Genomic DNA, 21,007 nt, shown 5'->3' with positions numbered 1-21,007 from the left:
TGTTCAGAGAATCTGATCCTAGTTAACATTGTGGTAGCTCTACTTCTTGCTGTATTCTTTGTTTTGAGTCATTGTACGTTTGGAGAAATACAAGTTAAGTGAATTTCTGTTTATTGTGTTAACTTGTTCGCTAATCATTTCTGCTCCTATACAGCTTTCCTACAATTACAGTGGCCACCCCATTCCATAGCCCACCTCTTCTTATTGTTGTGTATGAAGTTGTACACAGCAAGAACTTTGTGCAATATTGAAGATTATTTCTAAACAAGGTTCTGAGCTTTTTAAAGCCTACACATGAACCTTTGTATCTGAGGCAAACTGAATGACACGGCCTTGAATGAGAGAGCCTGTGTAGGATCCTTTACATGTCGCATTTATACTTATGGAGTTACAAGACTGTCTTAAACCATACAGTTCCACAATCCTTACCTTGTAAAATTTAGTAGCCGATATGTGACACTGAAAAAACTGAGGCCTATGGACCTTGAGACTATAGTAATCTGACAACAGTTCACACATTCTGGAAAATGGATGAAGCTTATGAAGCAAACAGAAAACATCTTGAGAGGTTCAGGACAAAAATAGTGACTTTTGAATTTCTTGTTCCCTAATGATCATTTTGTGAAGTGAAGGCGTAGTTGTCAGGTCATTCTTGCCATTTTGTAAATATGGGAATGAAGCCACAGCATCACTGCAGAGGCCAATGCTGAACATGCAATTAATTATTGCTGTATCACAGAGATTATTGTCTTAATGGTGTCATTTTTCCTGCCACTTCAGCTGTTGTTGGTGTCATTTGTGCAATATTGAAGATTATTTCTAAACAAGGTTCTGAGCTTTTTAAAGCCTACACATGAACCTTTGTATCTGAGGCAAACTGAATGACACGGCCTTGAATGAGAGAGCCTGTGTAGGATCCTTTACATGTCGCATTTATACTTATGGAGTTACAAGACTGTCTTAAACCATACAGTTCCACAATCCTTACCTTGTAAAATTTAGTAGCCGATATGTGACACTGAAAAAACTGAGGCCTATGGACCTTGAGACTATAGTAATCTGACAACAGTTCACACATTCTGGAAAATGGATGAAGCTTATGAAGCAAACAGAAAACATCTTGAGAGGTTCAGGACAAAAATAGTGACTTTTGAATTTCTTGTTCCCTAATGATCATTTTGTGAAGTGAAGGCGTAGTTGTCAGGTCATTCTTGCCATTTTGTAAATATGGGAATGAAGCCACAGCATCACTGCAGAGGCCAATGCTGAACATGCAATTAATTATTGCTGTATCACAGAGATTATTGTCTTAATGGTGTCATTTTTCCTGCCACTTCAGCTGTTGTTGGTGTCATTCCTCGTGAGATTTGAGTAATTCCAGGAACACATGATTCATTGGATAATAATGATAATAATAATGTCATGTGGCTAGGGCCTCCCGTCGGGTAGACCTGTTGCCTGGTGCAAGTCTTTTTTTTAGGTGATGCCACTTCGGTGACTTGTGTGTCGGTAGGGAGGATATGATGATGAAGACAACACAACACCCAGTCCCTGAGCAGAGAAAATCTCCAAACGAGTCAGGAATCGAATCCGGGCCCCTTTGCATGGCATCCTGCAGTGCTGACCACTCAACTATCAAGGCAGACTGTCAGACAATGACATGAATACACACAATGTCATTGCCACTGTCAGAACAAAGCCTCCATTCAAGTTCTTTGAACAAAACGTTAGTTACAGGTTTAGTACAAGTTGAGAGATGGTGCACAATATGAACTTCTGGTTGGCTGAGGTTGTGCAAAAAGTGAACACTGTGAAATACTGAAAGTCTGTTAATAAAGCCCAAATCCATCATACCATTATGAGAAATTCACCCAGAGATAAGCACCAGACATAGTCTAAGCTTGCAGTGCAGATCATCAACAAGAGGGTAATGATACACATGTAGGGAGCATATAGACTGAATAAGCCACTGAGCTATGTGAGCAGTTTCATCCTGCTTCGGAGACCACTGGCTCACACTAGGTGACATGACATGGTGGAAGAGGGTTTGTTTCCAGCCCATTTCAATGTGCTCATTGCTTACTGCATATATATATATATATATATAGTGCTACCGGTTATGGGTCAAGTAAATAATCTCACTATCTGAGCCGTAGGCTACAGTAAAAGTCTCCACAAAGTAGAAATGGTTGAGAGAATTGCATCGTTCACACGTATATACATACATACATACATTGTATTCTGTAAATCCTGCCAAGAAGGAAAATTTTCAGAGTTGGACAGTAAGTCAATGTACACATTCACAAGAGAGAAGCAACTCTTAGAACATTAATCTATACACTGCATTGGCAATAAACTATCACTGTACAGTATAGCTTAATCTTATTTGTATTTATGCCTCTCTAAGTGTAACCCAATAAATAAGAAAGAAAGCTGCTACTCTGGGAAAAGGTGCTGCTTCCTCATTTATATTAATTTGATGCTGTTTAATTTTATTCATTTTTACATTACTGAGTATAGTTAGGATACTAACCAAAGAAAATGCTTATCGGGAAAGTCTTCCATGACAAAAAGGATAAACATAATTCAAATGAAAGGAATAACTCCAAGATAGTTACTTTTCCATATTATGGTAAAATACCAAAAAAAGTAGCAAATATTTTCAAACTGTAAAATGTTAAACTGAGAACTTACTGAAACAATAATTACTTTCATCTTGTGGTTGAAGCTCATTTTTTGTCTGTGTTTGCTTCCAAATGTATAATTGTGGAAATACTGTTCCATCTTGAGAAAACATACATTCTTCTTGTTTAACAGGAAAACATGTTTCAGTGAAGTTTCACGATTGTCACTGGGTTCATTTATTTTCTGTCAGAGAAACTGTGAATAAATTTTAAATGATAATTTACACAGTTGTGAGAGAATGGTATTTACAGCCATAACATTATTAACAAAATATATATTCCTTCGACCCCCGTCCCTCTCTTTCAATCCCTCTTTCCATTCCTCACCCCTCACTGTCTCTACCATACTGTCTTCCCCCTTCCTCACCCTCCCTCCCTCCTTTGCTCTCTCTCTCTCTCTCTCTCTCTCTCTCTCTCTCTCTCTCTCTCTCTCTCTCTCTCTCTACCTCTACCTCCTCAGAACTCCTTTCATTTTGTTGTTCAGCTGCTGAGTCATGTCTTTCTTGCTACTGCCTCACACTATCCCGCTAACTCCTTCTCGCCTTGTGCATTCTTCTCTAGCTCCTTCCCACACTCGTAAGCCCAGCCATCTCCTTCCTAATAATCAGTGTCCCCACACCCATAGTAGTGTGTGTTTGCCTGTCTGTGTAGTTTTGTGTGTGAATGTCTGCCTGAAAATGAGCCAGAGTTCAAAAGCTACTTGATACTGTGTTCTGTTAAGTATGTTTATGTGCCACACATCGGTCTGCTAAAACTGAGTGGACCTTTCAAAACTGAGTGGAGCTTTCATTCCACTATTGCAGGTATTATTCTACCCAGGAATTTCCATTATCATTATGTCTTAATACATACTGATGTTTTAATGTAATTTGATATATTAATAAAATCTACTCACCAAGCATCAGAAGAAGAAGACACATATATATAAAAAAAAGGTTTTACATATGCAAGCTTTGGGAGCCACTGTCTGCTTCCTGTGGTAGAAGGGTTAAAGGGCAAGGAAGAGTATTGAAGAAGTTTAAGAAAAGGGGTAGATTTCGAAAAGTCACCCAGAATTCTGGGTCGGGGGAGACTTCCCAGGCAGAATAAGATGGAAAAACTGATTGTTGGGGACTGCACTGGATGAGATTTGAAAAAGTGAGAGTTTAAATGTGAAAGACATGGTAATATGCAAGACAGAGATTACTGCTAAAACATTGTGTATAAGTTAGAATGTCTGAAAAGCCAGTGCACTTCACTCAGTGTCTGTCCTTCTTTCTCTTCTCTCCTGTGTTTCTCTTGTCACCGTACAAACCACACTGCACACTCTATTTACAAGCCACACTATATCAACCATCTTGGCTGCGCGCAACAGGTGGCTACAATACCATGCTGATTGTTGGTGTAGCATCTCATGTCCCACACTACTACTGCCAATATTATTAATCCTATTCCTTCATAGTGATCAGTCTCCCTGCATCACCCTCGCATATTTTCGAATGTTATTTCCTGTCCCCACATGAACTTGTATCATCCTACCAAACTCTCCTCAAGCCCTCTATTCCAGTTAGCACATACTAATTTCACTTAATCTAGTCACATCTGCCATCCCCCTTCTTCACACTTATCCACCCACAAACCTGCAAGCCACATTACAAATGTTTTTATTCTTTATTATTTTTTTTATTTTTTCTTTGATCTAATTGCGACTTCATGTGAATTTCACTTGGTTTTCGCCTTTTGCTGTTGGCCTACTCCCTCATATTTCATCTTGTTTCCCCCATTTCATCCATTTCGTGATTTTTCCATGTTTGAGTGTAATTTTGTGGATTTTTTTATGTAATTCTTCATTATTTACATATTTTTATGCGTTTTTTCCACCACCATGGATCCTTGCTCCCTCCATCTCCATCAATACAGAAAATTTTCCTTATCCCTAGACAGAACCCAGCCCCATATACTGTTCCTGCATTGTTGCTTGGCCCGCGGAATCCCCCCAAATAGCCTTACATAAATTACCCATCTCCGGCTACCAGCTTTCCTTCCACAGTGACCTCCATCTCTTCAGATTCCATCAGTCTTTATCCCTCACCAACTTTAGTCTGCAAAATCATATCAACCAGGCCCAAACCTCCTTGAAATACCTTCTGTCTATCTGTAAAATTCTCCTGCTGTGCAATGCAAAATTCCTGGATCCCCTAACACACATTGAAACTCTTGCACTCCAGGAACTAGAGCAATATGCACAATGCCACCTCAAAAAACCCTCCACCCTGCTCACTTCCAACTCCGGCCTTGGACTACCACTGTCCACCACCTCTGCAAAAACCTCCAAACATCCCTCATGTCCCCTCATAACTGACAAATCCTATCTCACAGACCTCCTACATTTACCCCATGCTCCAAAACTCCCTCCCACCACCACACAAAATACAGAATGTAAACGGACCCAAAACACAGTCATTAACCTTTTCTTACAAAGCCTTAGCCCCACAGATGTATCTGTCCTTTCCAAAGTGCTCAACTTTTGCCCCACCCCCCAATTTCAGTGGTGCAGGACTTGTTAAACATCTTCTTCCTTCTCCCAGTCCCTACAGTGGAAACACTTTTTCGCTACCAACCCTACCAATCAGACTCAACCAAAGACCAATGTTGAACCCTGTGTGACTCAGTTCACTCCTCCATCCAACTGAGATCCACCCCACCCCATCCCCCTCTCCCCACCCACAAATCATCCCTTGTTGACTTTCCAGAATTTTTTAACCTCAAACCTTGCCTCACTATCATTCCCCAAATCCCTCAAAATGCAAACTAGCCTTACATCCTCAGAAAGATTCGCAATCCACCACCTAAAAACTGATCCTGACCATATAATCCTACCCACTGACAAAGACTCCACCACTGTTTTGAACCACAAGAAGTACTTGGCAGAAGGACTCCGCCAGCTGTCAGATTCATCTACCTGCAAACCCTGCTACAGTGACCCCATTCCAAAAATCCAGCAGGATCTCCAATCTCTCCTCAAATCCTCAGGTGCATCCCAGAACCTCTCCCTCGAGTCCATCACTCTCCTCACCCCTACCACTCCCTGCACTTCTACCTTCTACATGCTTCCTGAAGTCCATAAACCCCACCACTCAGGACACCCAGTTGGGGCTCATTACTTTGCCCCCACTGAGAGAAACTCTGCTCTTGTAGATTAACACCTTCAGCCTATCACCTCCAACCTATATTCCTTTATAAAAGATACCATTTCCTCCAATGACTGTCCACATTTCCTGTTCCTTTACCACACATTGCTCTTCTCGAGACTATTGATACCACCTCCCTTTATACTAACATCCCTAATGTCCATGGCCTTATCGCTATTGAACACTATCTTTCCCAACATCTGTCATATTCCAAACCAATCACCTCCTTCCCAGTTGCCATGACCAACTACATCCTCAACTACAATTACTTCTCCTTTGATGACATTACCTACAAACAAATCTCGGTATGGCTATGAGAACCCGCATGGCACCATCCTATGCCAACTTACTCGTGGGCCATCTAGAGGAATCCTTCCTAAACTTCCAGAATCCCAAACCTCTCACCTGGTTCAGATTCATTGATGACATCTTTGTGATCTGGATCAAGGGTGAGGGCACCATATCCACATTTCTCCAGAATCCCAACTACTTCTCCCTCATTCACTTCACCTGGTCCTACTCAGCCCATCAAGCCACCTTCCTCAATGTTGACCTCCACCTCAAAGATGTGTATATCAGTCTCTCTGTCCATATCAAACCTACTAACCACCATCAGTACCTCCACTTTGATAGCTGCCACCCATTCCATATCAAGAAGTCCCTTCCATACAGCCTAGCCTCCCATGGCCATCTCATCTATAGTGACGAGTTGTCCGGTTCTCAGTGAGGCCTTTACAGACTGTAATTCTCCCATCATTGTACAGTAACAGATATCACATGCCTTATCTTTTCAGTCACCCAACATCTCCCCATGTCCCACCGTCTGGCCACAGAGTAGCACTCCCCATGTGACCCAATACCACCCAGGACTGGAGCAACTTATACATTGTCTGCCACGATTTTGACTACCTCTTGTTGTGCTCTGAAATGAGAAATGTCCTACCCACTATCCTTCCTGCCCCATCCACAGAGTATTCCACCGCCTACCAAACCTATACAATATATTCGTCCATCTCTACGCATCCCCTGCTCCCAACCCCTTGCCTTATGGCTCATACTGTGTATAGACCTGGATGCAAGACCTGTCCTATACATCCTCCCACCATCACCTACTTCAGTCCCGTCACAAACATCACCTATCCCATCAAAGGTAGGGCTACCTGTGAAACCAGTCATGTGATCTGCAAGTTAAGCTGCAACTACCGACAAACTGTGGCCAAGAAACAATTGGACCACCCTGTTGATGAGGACACTGCCGGGACTGATGACCTCAGATGTTAAGTCCCATAGTGCTTAGAGCCATTTGAACCATTTAAGCACACTGCCCAACACATTGTCCCTCATTTCAATGACTGCTTCACAGCTTATGCTATCTGAGTCTTTCCCAGCAACACCACGGTTTCTGAACTGCACAGCTGGGAAATCTCCCTGCAGTATATACTATGTTCCTGTAACCCTCCTGGCCTCAACATTCATTGTCATTGTCCTCAACCATCCAGCCCCTTCCCTGTTCCCATTCCAGCACTACGAAGCCCTCATTCCACCAATGCATCCAGTTTTTTTACTTGTCTCTTTTTCCACTACCTCACCCCCCCCCCCCCACCCCACCCCACCCCCCACCACCTCCCTTCGTCTAACTTCCTGATTGCACCTAGCTGCCCTACTCTCCAACTTGTCCCTACAAGCTCCCAGCAGCACTTTACCACCCCCCACCCATACCCTAGTATTCATCCCCCTCCCTGCCCCAGCCTCCTTCTTAGTCCTACTTGCTTGCCTCTCCTATAATGCTCTCCTGCTTGCAGTCTGGCTCCAGCTGCCAGAGGCGGTGGTCATATATGTATGTGAGCTGCATTTGCACATGTGTGTGTTTGTGTGTGTGTGTGTGTGTGTGTGTGTGTGTGTGTGTGTGTGTGTGTGTGCGTGTGCGCATCTCCGCTATACGGTGAGTAGTAACTATCCTTTTCATTATATTGTTAAGTGCACTTAATGTAATAGAGGTGGGAGGGAGATAGCAAAAAATGGACAGGTCAGAAAATGAAAGATGAGGAAAACTAAAATGGAGACGAAAGCAGTAGTTACCATGAAGAAATGCTGAGACAGAAGAAATCAATGTAAATTAAGACCAGGTTGGCTCGCATACTGGAGAATGACAGTTCAATCATGCATCCGGCCGTCCTGATTTATGTTTTCCATGATTTCCCTAAATCACTGTAGGCAAATGTCCTGTTGGTTCCTTTCAAAGGGCATGGCCAATTTCCTTCCTCATCCTTCACTAATCCGATCTTGTGCTCTGTCTCTAATGACCTTGTTGTCGACAGGACGTTAAACACTAATTTCATCCTCCACGAAACTGATAACTTAGTGGTAGACATGGTGATGGAAAAGGCTGAACAATGTTTCAATAACAGCTGGTATATGACAGGTTGTTTGCCAGGTGGCTCTCCTTTTGATAGTATATGTTTTGCCAGTTACAGGACTGGTACAGGTGGTGGTAGGAGAGTGCATAGGGCAAGTCTTGTAGCAGCCATAGTCACAGGGGGATAGGAGCCATAGAGTAAGGAGATGGGTGCAGAAGGAGCATAGGGTCTGACAAGGATATATTGGAGATTGGGAGGGCGATGAAAAGCTATTCTAGGTGTGGTGTGCAAAATCTTAGATAGAATGCACCTCATTTCAGGACATGATTTTAGGAAGAAGACAAATGGCAGAGGAGCATGGTTTGGGTAGGGTAAGAAGTTCTATGGATTGAAGTGTTAGTGCTTGTGAGAGTCCTGAGGTTTTAAGGTGAGACTGCAGGTTGTTTGAATCACAAGGATGGGATCTTGATGTCAGATGCAGCATGCAGAGGTGTCAGACAGGTAGTGTAGCTCTTCACTAACATACTTCTGTCAGTGAAGTACCACAGTGGTAGATCCTTTGTCTATTGGGTAGATAATGATGGAGTCACAGTGTTAAGGGAATGCAGAGCCTGGAGTTCTACAGAGGACTGGTTAGGATCATGTTGTAGCGACCTGAGGGAAGGTTGTGAATCATTGCTGGATGTGAGGAATTCTTGGAAGGATGATTTTGATGTCAGGGTTCACTGACAGGTTTGCTATTGGAAATGTTTTGAGATTGGTTTGCAAAGTGTCATTTCCAGTTAACATTATGTGTGAAGGAAAGTCGGTCCTTCAACAAAGCAGCATGGTTAAATGTAGGTTTAGGACTGAAAGTGAGACCCTTGGATAACACAGATAATTCAGGAGGGGGGAGTGCTTTACACGAGAGATTGAGAACACTGTAATCTTGTGACTGGTTCTTGTGATTATCATTTGTTATTGGTCTGGGAGGCAGTGGTCAAGGCTGGGGGGATGTTAACAGAGGTTGGCCAAGCTCGGTTTATGGGAGAGGAGTGGTGGTTGATGGTGTGACTGTTTAAGGAGCTGCAGAGGGACAGGAAGGGAAACACTACTGGTGTAGTTTAGGAGAAGGTGGGATATCTTCTTGAGGTGAAGCCCGGCATGTTGTTGCAGTTTTAAGTTAGCTTGGTGGCTAATACCATAAAAGGAAACATGAGGTGCAGATAACTGCAGGATTTTGTTGGAGGAGAGAAGTCTGGTGAAGTGGAAATCAACAGATAAAGTATATATATCACAGATTAGATGGGTAAGTGCAAGAGATTTCTATATTTGAAACTGTAAAATAGCCTGCTTCAGAGTAGGGTTACATCCAGAAACAGGGACTTTCAATGTTAGGCCTTTGGGAGTAACCATCCCACAGGCTCCAAAAGCTTGCGTATGTATAACTTTACATGTGTTCTCCTTCTGCCTCTTGGTGAGTAGATTTTTTATCTATCCAGTTACATTATATCATCAAAAATTGTTTATTTTCATTGTTATGTATATCAGTATCTGTGTGACTGTTGGACACTTGCAGTACAGCTGATATTTTGCTCCAGTTTTTCATCTGCAATTAATCAGAATTCCTTAACATTATGTTGCATATATGGTATTTATTGAAATGTTAGGCCAAAAATGAAACTATTTCTCCAGTTTACTAATTTCACATCATGGCGTAAAAAATAAAATTTGCTTTTTTTAGAAATCCAGTGTGTACAAAATCAGTGTGCTATGTAAATAGCACAAACGAGAAGAGCCTCTACAACTGGATATAATGAGCATAAAAATGCTTTCAATCTTAAGAAATCAAATGTAATGGCGACCTACTCAGAGATATCAAAGACGATCATCAAGTGCTGAATCTGCTAGAATAGTTTGAAATTACAACCCACAACAAAAAGTACATTAATGTTCTGAATTAACAAGCTGCTAGTGATGTAAGTGTATTATTCAGCAGGTCTAGAACTTTATTTTAACTCTGATAACTTGATATTCAAATAAACTCAGTGTAGCTCAAATCTTCATCCCCTTACACAAGAAAGGCTCTATCCGGAACTGCTCCAACTACTGAACTATTGCCCTCATATCTCATGTAAGTAAAATTTTGCTCTACATCATGAACCAACGTTTGAAGCCGTACATTCAGCTTCACTTATCTACAGAACAAGCCGATTTTGTTGAAGGGAAAGGAACTCGTGAACAGATCCTCAACATAAAACAAATAATAGAAAAATCGAGAGAGTTCTTTGTTCCTGTTTTCATCTGCTTCTTTGAGTGTAGGAAAGCCTTTGACTGTGTTGTCTGGGAAAAGTTGTGGCAGGTGCTTGCAGAATTCGGTGTCCCACCCCACTTGATAGCATTGTTCAAAAGTCTGTACAGTATCACTTCGCATCTGTAAAGAAGTGCTCGAACGTCTGATTCCTTCAGAGTATCAAAAGGTGCAAGACAGGGTTGTGTCGTATCCCCAAAACTGTACAACATCTATGTAGTAGTAAGTAAAGCTCTTTATGGTTGGACCAAAGGCATCTCAATTGGTGGGAGAACTATCAACAGCCTTTGTTTTGCTGATGACCCTGTGCTTTTAGCCAACAGTGAAGATGAACTTGCTAAGCTACTAACAAGAATAAAGGACATTAGTCTAGCATATAGATTAGACATCAATGTCAGCAAGTCCAAACTCATTATAATTGATCTAGAAGAACAGCTCCAGCTCACAGGTCAATTGAAGGAACTGGAAGTCGTGCATTCCTTCATCTATCTTGGGTCAACCATCTGCTGCACGGGAAGTTGTCAAGATGAGATAAGAAGAGAGATCAAGCTAGGGCGAGAGACTATGAAGAAGCTCACCAAGATCTGGCAGAGCAGAGCAATAACAAAGAGCACAAAGATCCTGCTAGTTGAAACACTTGTGTTTTCTGTCTTCTTTTATGGTTGCAATACATGGACACTCAAGGCCATAGACAAATAGTGCATTGATGTGTTTGAGCTTTGGTGCTGGCATAGGATGCTGTGCATAAAACAGACCAAAAGAAGAACAAATGTGTGCATTATTGAACAACTTGATATCTCCAGACACCTCTGTTTTCAAGTTACCAAAAAAATTCTCCTGTTCTTTGGCCATACTGTGAGAAGAGATGGAGAAAATCTATAGAAAATAATCTTGCAAGGAAAGATCGAGGGCATTGAGACCAAGAGGAAGAGCAGCGGGGAGATGGATGTATCAAATCAAGAAGAGCTCCAGTCTACCTCTTCAGCAGGCACTAAGAGAAGCTGGCAACAGTCCGGGATGGAGACGCTTGGTTCATGGGATCATGATGCTCAGCAATGAATGACTTATGATGATGATGATGATGATGATGATGATGAGCTCAAATCTTGTAGCACAGGCCAAGATGATAAAAGCTGAGACATCTGCTGTGTGTGCAATAACTTTATATTTCTGATGTTTTAGTAAAAAGCTGATACAGTGGGATTTGTGCTAAAGGCAGTGGTCTGTTGAAACCAAATCAGATGAAGCCAATTCATCTGATATTTTGTGATGTGATTGGATTGATTTTATTCATTTTGTGTAAGCTTGTCGGAGGTTTCCACTGTTTGTGCCTGAGGATGAGAGCAAAATCACTCAAAATGTGGCATGTGTATCATAAAGTGATCGACATTATTGAATATTGTGGCTGAAGCTGACAACAGAAAACTGTTTACATTGCATTGCTACTTGCCTTGTAGCTACCAGTCTTTGATGTGATAAGGTTTATGTGAGCATCATAAGTACTGTCATTAGTGTTCACATACAGGAAATATATGATCACCTTATTGTGCACATACAGAAACTTCCTGTAAGATTAGTACTTAGAGGAAGAGAAGATGATTGTTAATTTCGGTTGAGGAGTAGGGCCATAGTATCTTTGTCCCTTTTTGCACTGGATTTTTTTCTTTTTGTGGAGGCCATAGGTCCTAGGTACAGTACCTTTGCAATGTGTGGATACAAAGTGGAGATACAAAAACAAAGATTTCACCTCTCTAAAAGTCTCAGCTCTGCCAGATGTGGCCAAAACCTATTCAGATTTCATTGGAATGGGGGAACCATTTTAAATGTGTGGCTTCTCTTACTTACCTCCCCCCCCCCCCCTTTTCCCCCCTTTCTTTTACCATTATGTTTCAATGGGTGGGATTTTTCTTGGAGGATGTATGGTTCCCTCATGCACTCTTTGAATTCCAAATGCTGTGAAAGATGGTCATTACTACATACCTCAAAGATATAAGATGTACATAACCTTGTGTCTTATTTATCATTTATATTGATTTTAGTTTCCTTCCACATTTTGGCCTCTTGGGAATGACTTTCATAGTTTCTTCTGTAAGATTGACTGTTGGTGTTCCTACTTTTAACTTTTTAATTGCTGTTAAGTGGTCTTGAGTTAAGATCAGGTGCCATTTTGTAACTGCACATGTAAATGTAATTGGTACAGAAAGGCAGCTTTCTGTCATCAAATGTTTCAATATATTATGAGCAAATCACAGTGTAGATCATGATTTTTAATTGTAATTACCAGTTCTAGCCAAATTAAGCAATCTTAAAAACCAAACTCCAAAAGAAGATTGTAGATACCACCAGATCACCTGGTGTATGACATTACAACAATAGCATGTCGTTATAAAGAATGTAAAGACATCCATGACCTAATGTTTGTGATAGCTACCACACTCTCCTATTTCAGATCTGATGATAGCCTAATTCGGTAAAAATATAATTGCAATAAAGGAATGTGATCTAGACTGTGCTGTGTTCATGAAATACCACTGCTTGTACTTTTCATTTGACTGACTCTTATATATACCATTTCCTTTGGGAGCCTACATCTTTAGGGCATATGTAAATGTTATGGAAAGTACACAAGGGTGTAGGGTTTTATACACTTATCTTCCACCACTATATGAAAAGTGTTTTGTAATATATAGGTCTTCCACTTTCTTTTCCTCCACAAACATTGAGCATCATTGTTCATATTTCATTGACAGACACTTGCCACAAGTTGCCTACTCTTTGCTACTCATTGTGGTATGGCCACACTTCAGACACCTGAAGTAACACATGGAATTGGGGATAAATAGTTTTACCCCAAGGTATAAAAAGCTATCCATAATATAGTCAGGCTGAATGAGTGAGTTGAACATGATGATAATTGCCAGTGTTTCCTGCAATTCACAAAAAGATCTGTTTATAATGTTTTTAACTTCAAAAAAAATGGTTCAAATGGCTCTGAGCACTATGGGACTTAACTGCTGAGGTCATTAGCCCCTAGAACTTAGAACTAGTTAAACCTAACTAACCTAAGGACATCACAAACATCCATGACCGAGGCAGGATTCGAACCTGCGACCGTAGCGGCCTTGCGGTTCCAGACTGCAGCGCCTTTAACCGCACGGCCACTTCGGCCGGCTTTTAACTTCAAAGTGCGGTAGAAATAGCCACATACGGAATGATGAAAACTTACATATACTGTTAGTGTGTGGAGCCTGTCAATAAAAATTCATTGGATATACAAGTAACTACACAATTTCCTTTCAAGTCCTTCGAGAATGGCTAGAAAATGTGCCACTGAGTAATCACCAGCTTATGTGGTTCCCAAATGATGAGACACCGGTACACTTTGCACTAAATACTAAGAACCACCTTCGTTATTTGGCCAACAGTGGATTAATGTTGGTCATCGTACCCCATGAGCAATACCTGGCTTGATAGCAATGGATTTCAGTTTGAGAGTCACATGAAGAGTCTAGTTTTTGAGGTTCTCGTTGTTTCTTTCATGGAGACCCTGTTGCTGTGAAGATGTACCCCAGTATCGTGGAGTTTTTGAGTGAATAAGGTACTACTGTACAATTTGTCATGGTCATGATGTCCATCATTTTAGAAACAGGTGCTATGCTGAATGGTGACAGAGTTATCACCTTATGCTTTGTTTTGTAAGTTTTTGTTATGTGCTACTCTACATGTGATAACACCCTACCATTCTTTTAGTTAAACTGTGATGGTGGAAAGGCAAGGCATATTTTACTTATAAAGGTGTGCAGGTATTTTGAGTGCTTTATAGTCACAAAGGAATTGAGGAAACAAACTGAACAAGCTACTGTGGAACAAGCCACTTGAGATGAAAGGTTCCATACATCAAAATACTCGGCAAAAAAGAAATGACCCTTCTTTGAAAGTTTGTAGGCTACATTCAGATTCCTCTTGTCATATCACATATTCAGACTGAAGTTTAGTTATTTTATTTATAATACTATATTAATTTTATCCATCGTATTTGCATTACAAACATTTGTCATGTATTTGTCTTTAAGTGATAACAGATTGCCTTATTCCAATATCCTCCTTTGTTAGAAGTGTAGTAACTTTTAGCCATGAGAAATCTATGTTCCTAGACATTTTTTAATTTAAATGTATTAATAACACTAGTCAAATTCTCTATTTTCAGGCGCCATAATTATGTCTCATGATCTATTTGCAGCAGTAAATAAATAAACCTACACATCTATTTGTGTAGTGCAAAAACTACTATATATTATTTTATCATTACTTTTTTTTTCTTTCCTTAGGTGCAAATGTCAACTATTCAAATGGTCTAACAGGGAGCGGACCACTACATGAATCAGTTGAATATACTCGTGACTCTGATTTTCAGACATTTGTTGAAATGGTCAAAGTCCTCCGATCACATGGTGCTATTTTAAATGCACACTCTTTAACTGGTGGTGACACTCCGCTTTTTAGAGCCATTCTTTTGCAAAAATATAAAGCTGCTGCTCTCCTGATAAGACTTGGGTCTGATGTCAACATGTGTGATGTTAATATATGTGGTGTAGATCTTGTTACTTTAGCTAGAAAAAGAAATCACTTTGGGCTAATTCGTATGTTGATTTATGCGGGTTTTAATCTGCATCAGAATTTTCCTGAAATTGAACCTCCAAATAACCCTGATGCATTGGACCTAGATTCTATTGATGGTTGGATGAAATACATGAAATATAATCCAATGCGTCTCACAGATCTCTGCAGAATAGTTTTAAGGAAACAAATGGGAGAGAGAGTTTCTGAGGTTGTGTCAAAGTCATTTTTGCCACAAATATTGAAGAGTTACATGATGTTAGAAGATGTATTGACATAGCTGTTGTTAAGTGAGTGATCTGTTATTGGTCTATGTACCTGGAGTATAATAAAATCACCATTAACTTTAATAAAAATATTTAATTTTGACTGAGTTTTTGAGTGCACATTAGCATTAAGTGTATCATATATGACATCAGTATTTTGTATCTATAAATGTTCACATTTAGTTAAAAAATTGTTGAGCTCTTTTGGGGAAGAAAAGCTGATAGATGTTCGTGTGTTTTTGTATATACCAATTGTACTTTATTTCTGTCACTGGAACTAGTCATCTCAGTTTCCTTGAAAAACCTCTGTGCATAGCATAATGCAATAATTTTAATTTGTGCTTTATCATTTTAGGTCCTTTAATGGTCACAATTACATGTTATCAGTTTAGTTTTGATTGAGAAGAATCACATCCTGCCTCTTTTCTATCGGAGTATTAAAGGGTCGAAACTGGTGAATGTTCACAAAGTGTTCTGCACAGTGTTAATTCCTAAGAAAGGTTTTATTTTCAAACTATTGCAACATTTTGAAAATTCACTGCCATAAATACTAAAATAACGTTTGCAGTTGCTGGTGTGAGTTACAAAACTTGTTCACCTTAGAGCTGCACCATGATGTATATTGTTAGAAATATGAAATAGTTCCTGAACATAACACAAGTATTATGGATGAGATGCTATTTTTGTCATGTTAGCAGTGTTCCTCTATTGCTTACACCATTATTTAATATTCCATATATCCTTTTTCTTGCTTTACAGTCACATATTTGTCTTGTAATTTATAAAGGAAATTCATGGAGAATAATTGCGCACTTGTTTACCTCGTTTGCACACAGCACAATTAAAATAACTTTGCTATAAAGAATAAATTATCATCATTTGGTTCCCAGCCCAGTGCAAGCCTTTCCAGTTTCAGTTTGGATGTCAATTCATTTAATCATCTTCTGCAGTGCTTGTTATTTGTCAACATACAAACAACATAAAAAGCATTCATCCATTCTGCTTCATCATGCCTTTTCATTTTGCCTGCAGTTTAGTATCTGCATCAGCTTGAATAAAAAACCTTGTCTTCTCCCAAACATCATGTTCCATATTAACAATAAATCTGTCTTAAAAAGTTGGCGTGTGTCTTGATCTTGATCGTTGTCTTTTGTAATTTTATCCCTCCCAGTTCACTTTGAATGTGATGTGGGAGTGGATCCAGCATAATGACTGCTTAAGTGTTATCTTTAACAGTACACTTCAGCCTCTGATTACCCAGTTGGATTTCTTTTGTACCTCCAACTGTGTGTGATTATGTTAAATTTGATTGCTGACAGTAAATTGTTAATTGTGTGTGAATTAATGTCCATATCAAAACTTGTGTATTCTATCGAAGAAAAAGTCATGGCTGATGTTTTTGAAGAGTTTGTTCAAGGCCATCAGTACAGTGGCTACCAGAGTTGTGTTAACTATAAAGAAAGCAGTGATGTCCCTCTTAGTGGAGAGATGGCTTTGAAAATGTTTTACCAAGTGCACACAGGTCTTTATATGTTCAGGATGACAGCTTTCATCTCATCGGCAATGCATCTGGCTGCTACTTCATAATCCACATTGATCAATGCAATGGGGTGTCATTGATCTATTATGCAAATAGAATCTTTGTCCAGGATTAATATTACTGTATCACATCCCAGGAATAGGACTGAATTTCAATTGATACCCTGTCTGCCCCTGGCAATTTTGTAGTTGCATTGGCTTGTGTGATAATTGTTATGAACAAACATTCATATTTGGCTGATGTCCAGTTGTAACAAAAGATGTAATTTCCATATTGTAGGTACTATTTATTACCTTTTTCATAGTTAGTTATTGCCACCAAATATTTTGGACATACATTTAAACATTTTTATATACTTGAAAAATGTTCACTTGTTGTTGTTGTTGTTGTGGTCTTCAGTCCTGAGACTGGTTTGATGCAGCTCTCCATGCTACCCTATCCTGTGCAAGCTTCTTCATCTCCCAGTACTTACTGCAACCTACATCCTTCTGAATCTGCTTAGTGTATTCATCTCTTGGTCTCCCTCTACGATTTTTAACCTCCACGCTGCCCTCCAATGCTAAATTTGTGATCCCTTGATGCCTCAAAACATGTCCTACTAACCGGTCCCTTCTTTTTGTCAATTTGTGCCACAAACTCCTCTTCTCCCCAATTCTATTTAATACTTCATCATTAGTTATGTGATCTACCCATCTAATATTCAGCATTCTTCTGTAGCACCACATTTCAAAAGCTTCTATTCTCTTCTTGTCTAAACTATTTATCGTCCATGTTTCACTTCCATATATGGCTACACTCCATACAAATACTTTCAGAAACGACTTCCTGACACTTAAATCTATACTCGATGTTAACAAATTTCTTTTATTCAGAAACGCTTTCCTTGCCATTGCCAGTCTACATTTTATATCCTCTCTACTTCGACCATCATCAGTTATTTTGCTCCCCAAATAGCAAAACTCCTTTACTACTTTAAGTGTCTCATTTCCTAATCTAATTCCCTCAGCATCACCCGACAATTCGACTACATTCCATTATCCTCATTTTGCTTTTGTTGATGTTCATCTTATATCCTTTCAAGACACAGTCCATTCCATTCAACTGCTCTTCCAAGTCCTTTGCTGACTCTGATAGAATTACAATGTCATCGGCGAACCTCAAAGTTTTTATTTCTTCTCCATGGATTTTAAAACCTACCCCAAATTTTTCTTTTGTTTCCTTTACTGCTTGCTCAATATACAGATTGAATAACATTGGGGAGAGGCAACAACCCTGTCTCACTCCCTTCCCAACCACTGCTTCCCTTTCATGCCCCTCGACTCTTATAACTGCCATCTGGTTTCTGTACAAATTGAAAATAGCCTTTTTCTCCCTGTATTTTACCCCCAACACCTTTAGAATTTGAAAGAGAGTATTCCAGTCAACATTGTCAAAAGCTTTCTCTAAGTCTACAAATGCTAGAAACGTAGGTTTGCCTTTCCTTAATCTTTCTTCTATAGAAAGATAAAAAGAAAAGGGGAAGACAAAATTGTGCTGTCACATCTCTCCATTGAAGGTATGAAATGGAACATACTTTTATACTTATTTTTAGCCAACAAGGTTTTCAGGAAATTTCCTGGCAAATATCTTTCCCTGTGTCGTGGGAAAAGTTCACACACACACACACACACACACACACACACACACACACACACACACAGAGAGAGAGAGAGAGAGAGAGAGAGATTCCTGCTTCACAGTTTCTTAATTTTCTCTTCTCATGTTTTGGCACAAATATTCATATTCCTTAAAGATTTCTATCTTGAAAGTATTTCAAGTGCTCAATGTGCTCTCTCATCATAAAATAAATGACAAAAGTGTGACTGTGAAGAACTATTTCTATTTCTCACTTAATCATTTGTGGTACTAAATGTCTTTATTTAATGGTACAATACCTTATATTATTGTTTCAGACTTTCATTATGAAGTTTATGATTCGTGGTCAGTTCATGTAAGTTGTTTACCGGAATTTGCATACTGCAGTACTAGTATTTCACTATTTTACATTAAATGTAATACTAATCACTACATTAATAATCGCATCACTCCTTGATCCATAATAATCTTATTTTTTATTTTATTATTTGTTAAATTGTTTGGTAATATAGTTTGATAATGATTGCATAGGAGATACAATATTTTCACTTGAGCTTGTTCTGTGACTCAGTATTCTGTGGCTTCCAGTAATTTTTAAGATAAGGCATTATTGTACCGCTGCTAACAATGTCTGAAGTACTGTTATTAACAGGGTCCACCTTTTAGCAAAACTCACTTATATATTTGTGTTTGTATAAACATGTTTTACTGTTGTTATGACATCTGTGGTGGGTAATTACTTATTTCTTTTTTATATTACATTTCGTTTTTCTGTCTACCCAATTAGGCAACAGATTCATAATTTTTGCACTGTGCCATTGTTGTTGTAGTTGACTTGCTCTTAGCCATGTGAGGTGAGTTTGTTATACTTCCTGATCTGTCTTATTGCACTGTTTTATCTTTACAGTGTTTTTACTTGTGCTAATTCAGTTTTCTACTGTTATTTTTTTTAGCAACACAATTTCCATGCCACTCCTCTGCCCTGTGTGTTATTACTGGTTTAGTAATATCAATCAAGAAGCCTAAAATACCCCTCTCACGAGGTTCGCCACAACAACAACAACAACAACATGCTGCAGCAATTATAGATTTGTGGCTGGAGTTGGTAGGCACTGAAATGTAAATGTAATCTAATGAGGAAATGTGGAAGTCTCCATTGAGGATGTAAACTGTGGTGAAACATGTTTGACTAGACACAAATATATAGCTCTGTTGAGAATAATTTATGCAGGCACAGAGCTTTAAAAAATCCAAGACTAATGTATCTGAATTTCTGCCAGGACACAGTCAATATCTGGGCAGGCTCTGTGGCATTTAACAGTTACTTGCCTGCCTTAAAAAAAACGTACATCATATTAGGCATACTAATGCCAAAGGTGTGTGTCATATTGTAATAAAATCACTGTTTCCTTGAGAATTATTGGAAATATGCTACCACCTAAAGTATATTAACAAAACTATTTAATGTGCAAGCGTTGCTCATGTGACTGAAGTAGAGAGGGAACATGCTATTACTGAGACTGACAAGGAACTGCAGCCTTTTATTGCCAGAATATGCAAAGAAAATTTTGTTTTGTGGTCTTGATTGCAAATGTGGTGTATTCTAGTAATTTTTATTGGATTTTTTAATTATGTTTCCTACTGTTAGAAGTATTTTTATGTGCCATCGTATTATCAAGTCTGATTACAAACTCAATTTTCATATGTGCTGCCCACAGAGGCATCCATTTCTGTTGCAATATTATCAGAACTTTTTGTTTCTACCCTACCACAAACATTCTCAAAGAAACTCTTAATTTGATAAAAGAACTCTTAAGGATAAATGCTTTTTGTTGTCCACAAAAGATGAGCATGTGACTATTTTACCCTACGCCACTAAAAATAAGTGTGCATTACTTTGTTTTACGCAGTGTTATAAATAAATTATTGTAAGCTCACAAAGCTAACTGGTGTTTTTGTGTGCCTTCTCTAGTCATAGTGTACACATTATCCCATCAAAGAAGTGCACTTTTAGTCACACAGTAGGACTTTATGGAGAATTGGGCAACTAATTTTCTTGTTACTTCTCAATTATGATGAGTATAATCTTGCTGCATTTTACACAAGCCTCTAATCTGATATGCAATCTTTTTCTCCAGATGTCTGGAGAACAATATGACGCTCACATGCTTTGTGGCATAGCTGAATGATTGCCTTTGGTAGGGTCGAATTGAAGATTGGTTTTGTACGTGTCTGCACCCTCTGCATTGTATATGTCATATTAGGACATTATATATTCTGCTATGTGACCAAGATGCTACTGTGTTCGGTTATATTTTTTTATTACAATAGGACTATTTCAGTGGGATTGCCATCTTCAGGTTATCTGTGGAATATTTCAGATTTTGAAGAGATAATTTAATGCATTATAGAATTACGCTTTGCTACGTGTATCAGGTGGTTTGGAGA

The 21,007-nt window shown here is 39.2% G+C and overlaps 1 protein-coding gene across 5 annotated transcripts in view; it reads left to right on the top strand.

Moving 5' to 3' along the window:
• LOC126457911 (ankyrin-1-like) overlaps positions 1-20,465 on the top strand; it is a 188,974-nt gene extending 168,509 nt beyond the window's left edge. For 4 of the 5 annotated variants that reach the window (XM_050094594.1, XM_050094593.1, XM_050094591.1 and 1 more), the window contains one exon: positions 14,830-15,476. In XM_050094594.1, coding sequence (XP_049950551.1) covers positions 14,830-15,398 — 569 coding nt within the window. In that variant the 3' untranslated portion in view covers positions 15,399-15,476. Of the gene's footprint in view, positions 1-14,829; positions 15,477-19,512 lie in introns of those variants that run through there. The other variant, XM_050094596.1, reaches the window with a different exon arrangement.
• The last annotated feature ends 542 nt before the right edge of the window (positions 20,466-21,007 follow it).

This window comes from Schistocerca serialis, chromosome 2 (genome assembly GCF_023864345.2).
Source record: "Schistocerca serialis cubense isolate TAMUIC-IGC-003099 chromosome 2, iqSchSeri2.2, whole genome shotgun sequence".
Classification (NCBI taxonomy): domain Eukaryota; kingdom Metazoa; phylum Arthropoda; class Insecta; order Orthoptera; family Acrididae; genus Schistocerca; species Schistocerca serialis.
The sequence above is the reverse complement of the archived record's forward strand: the minus strand, read 5'-3'. Positions and strand labels throughout refer to the sequence as shown.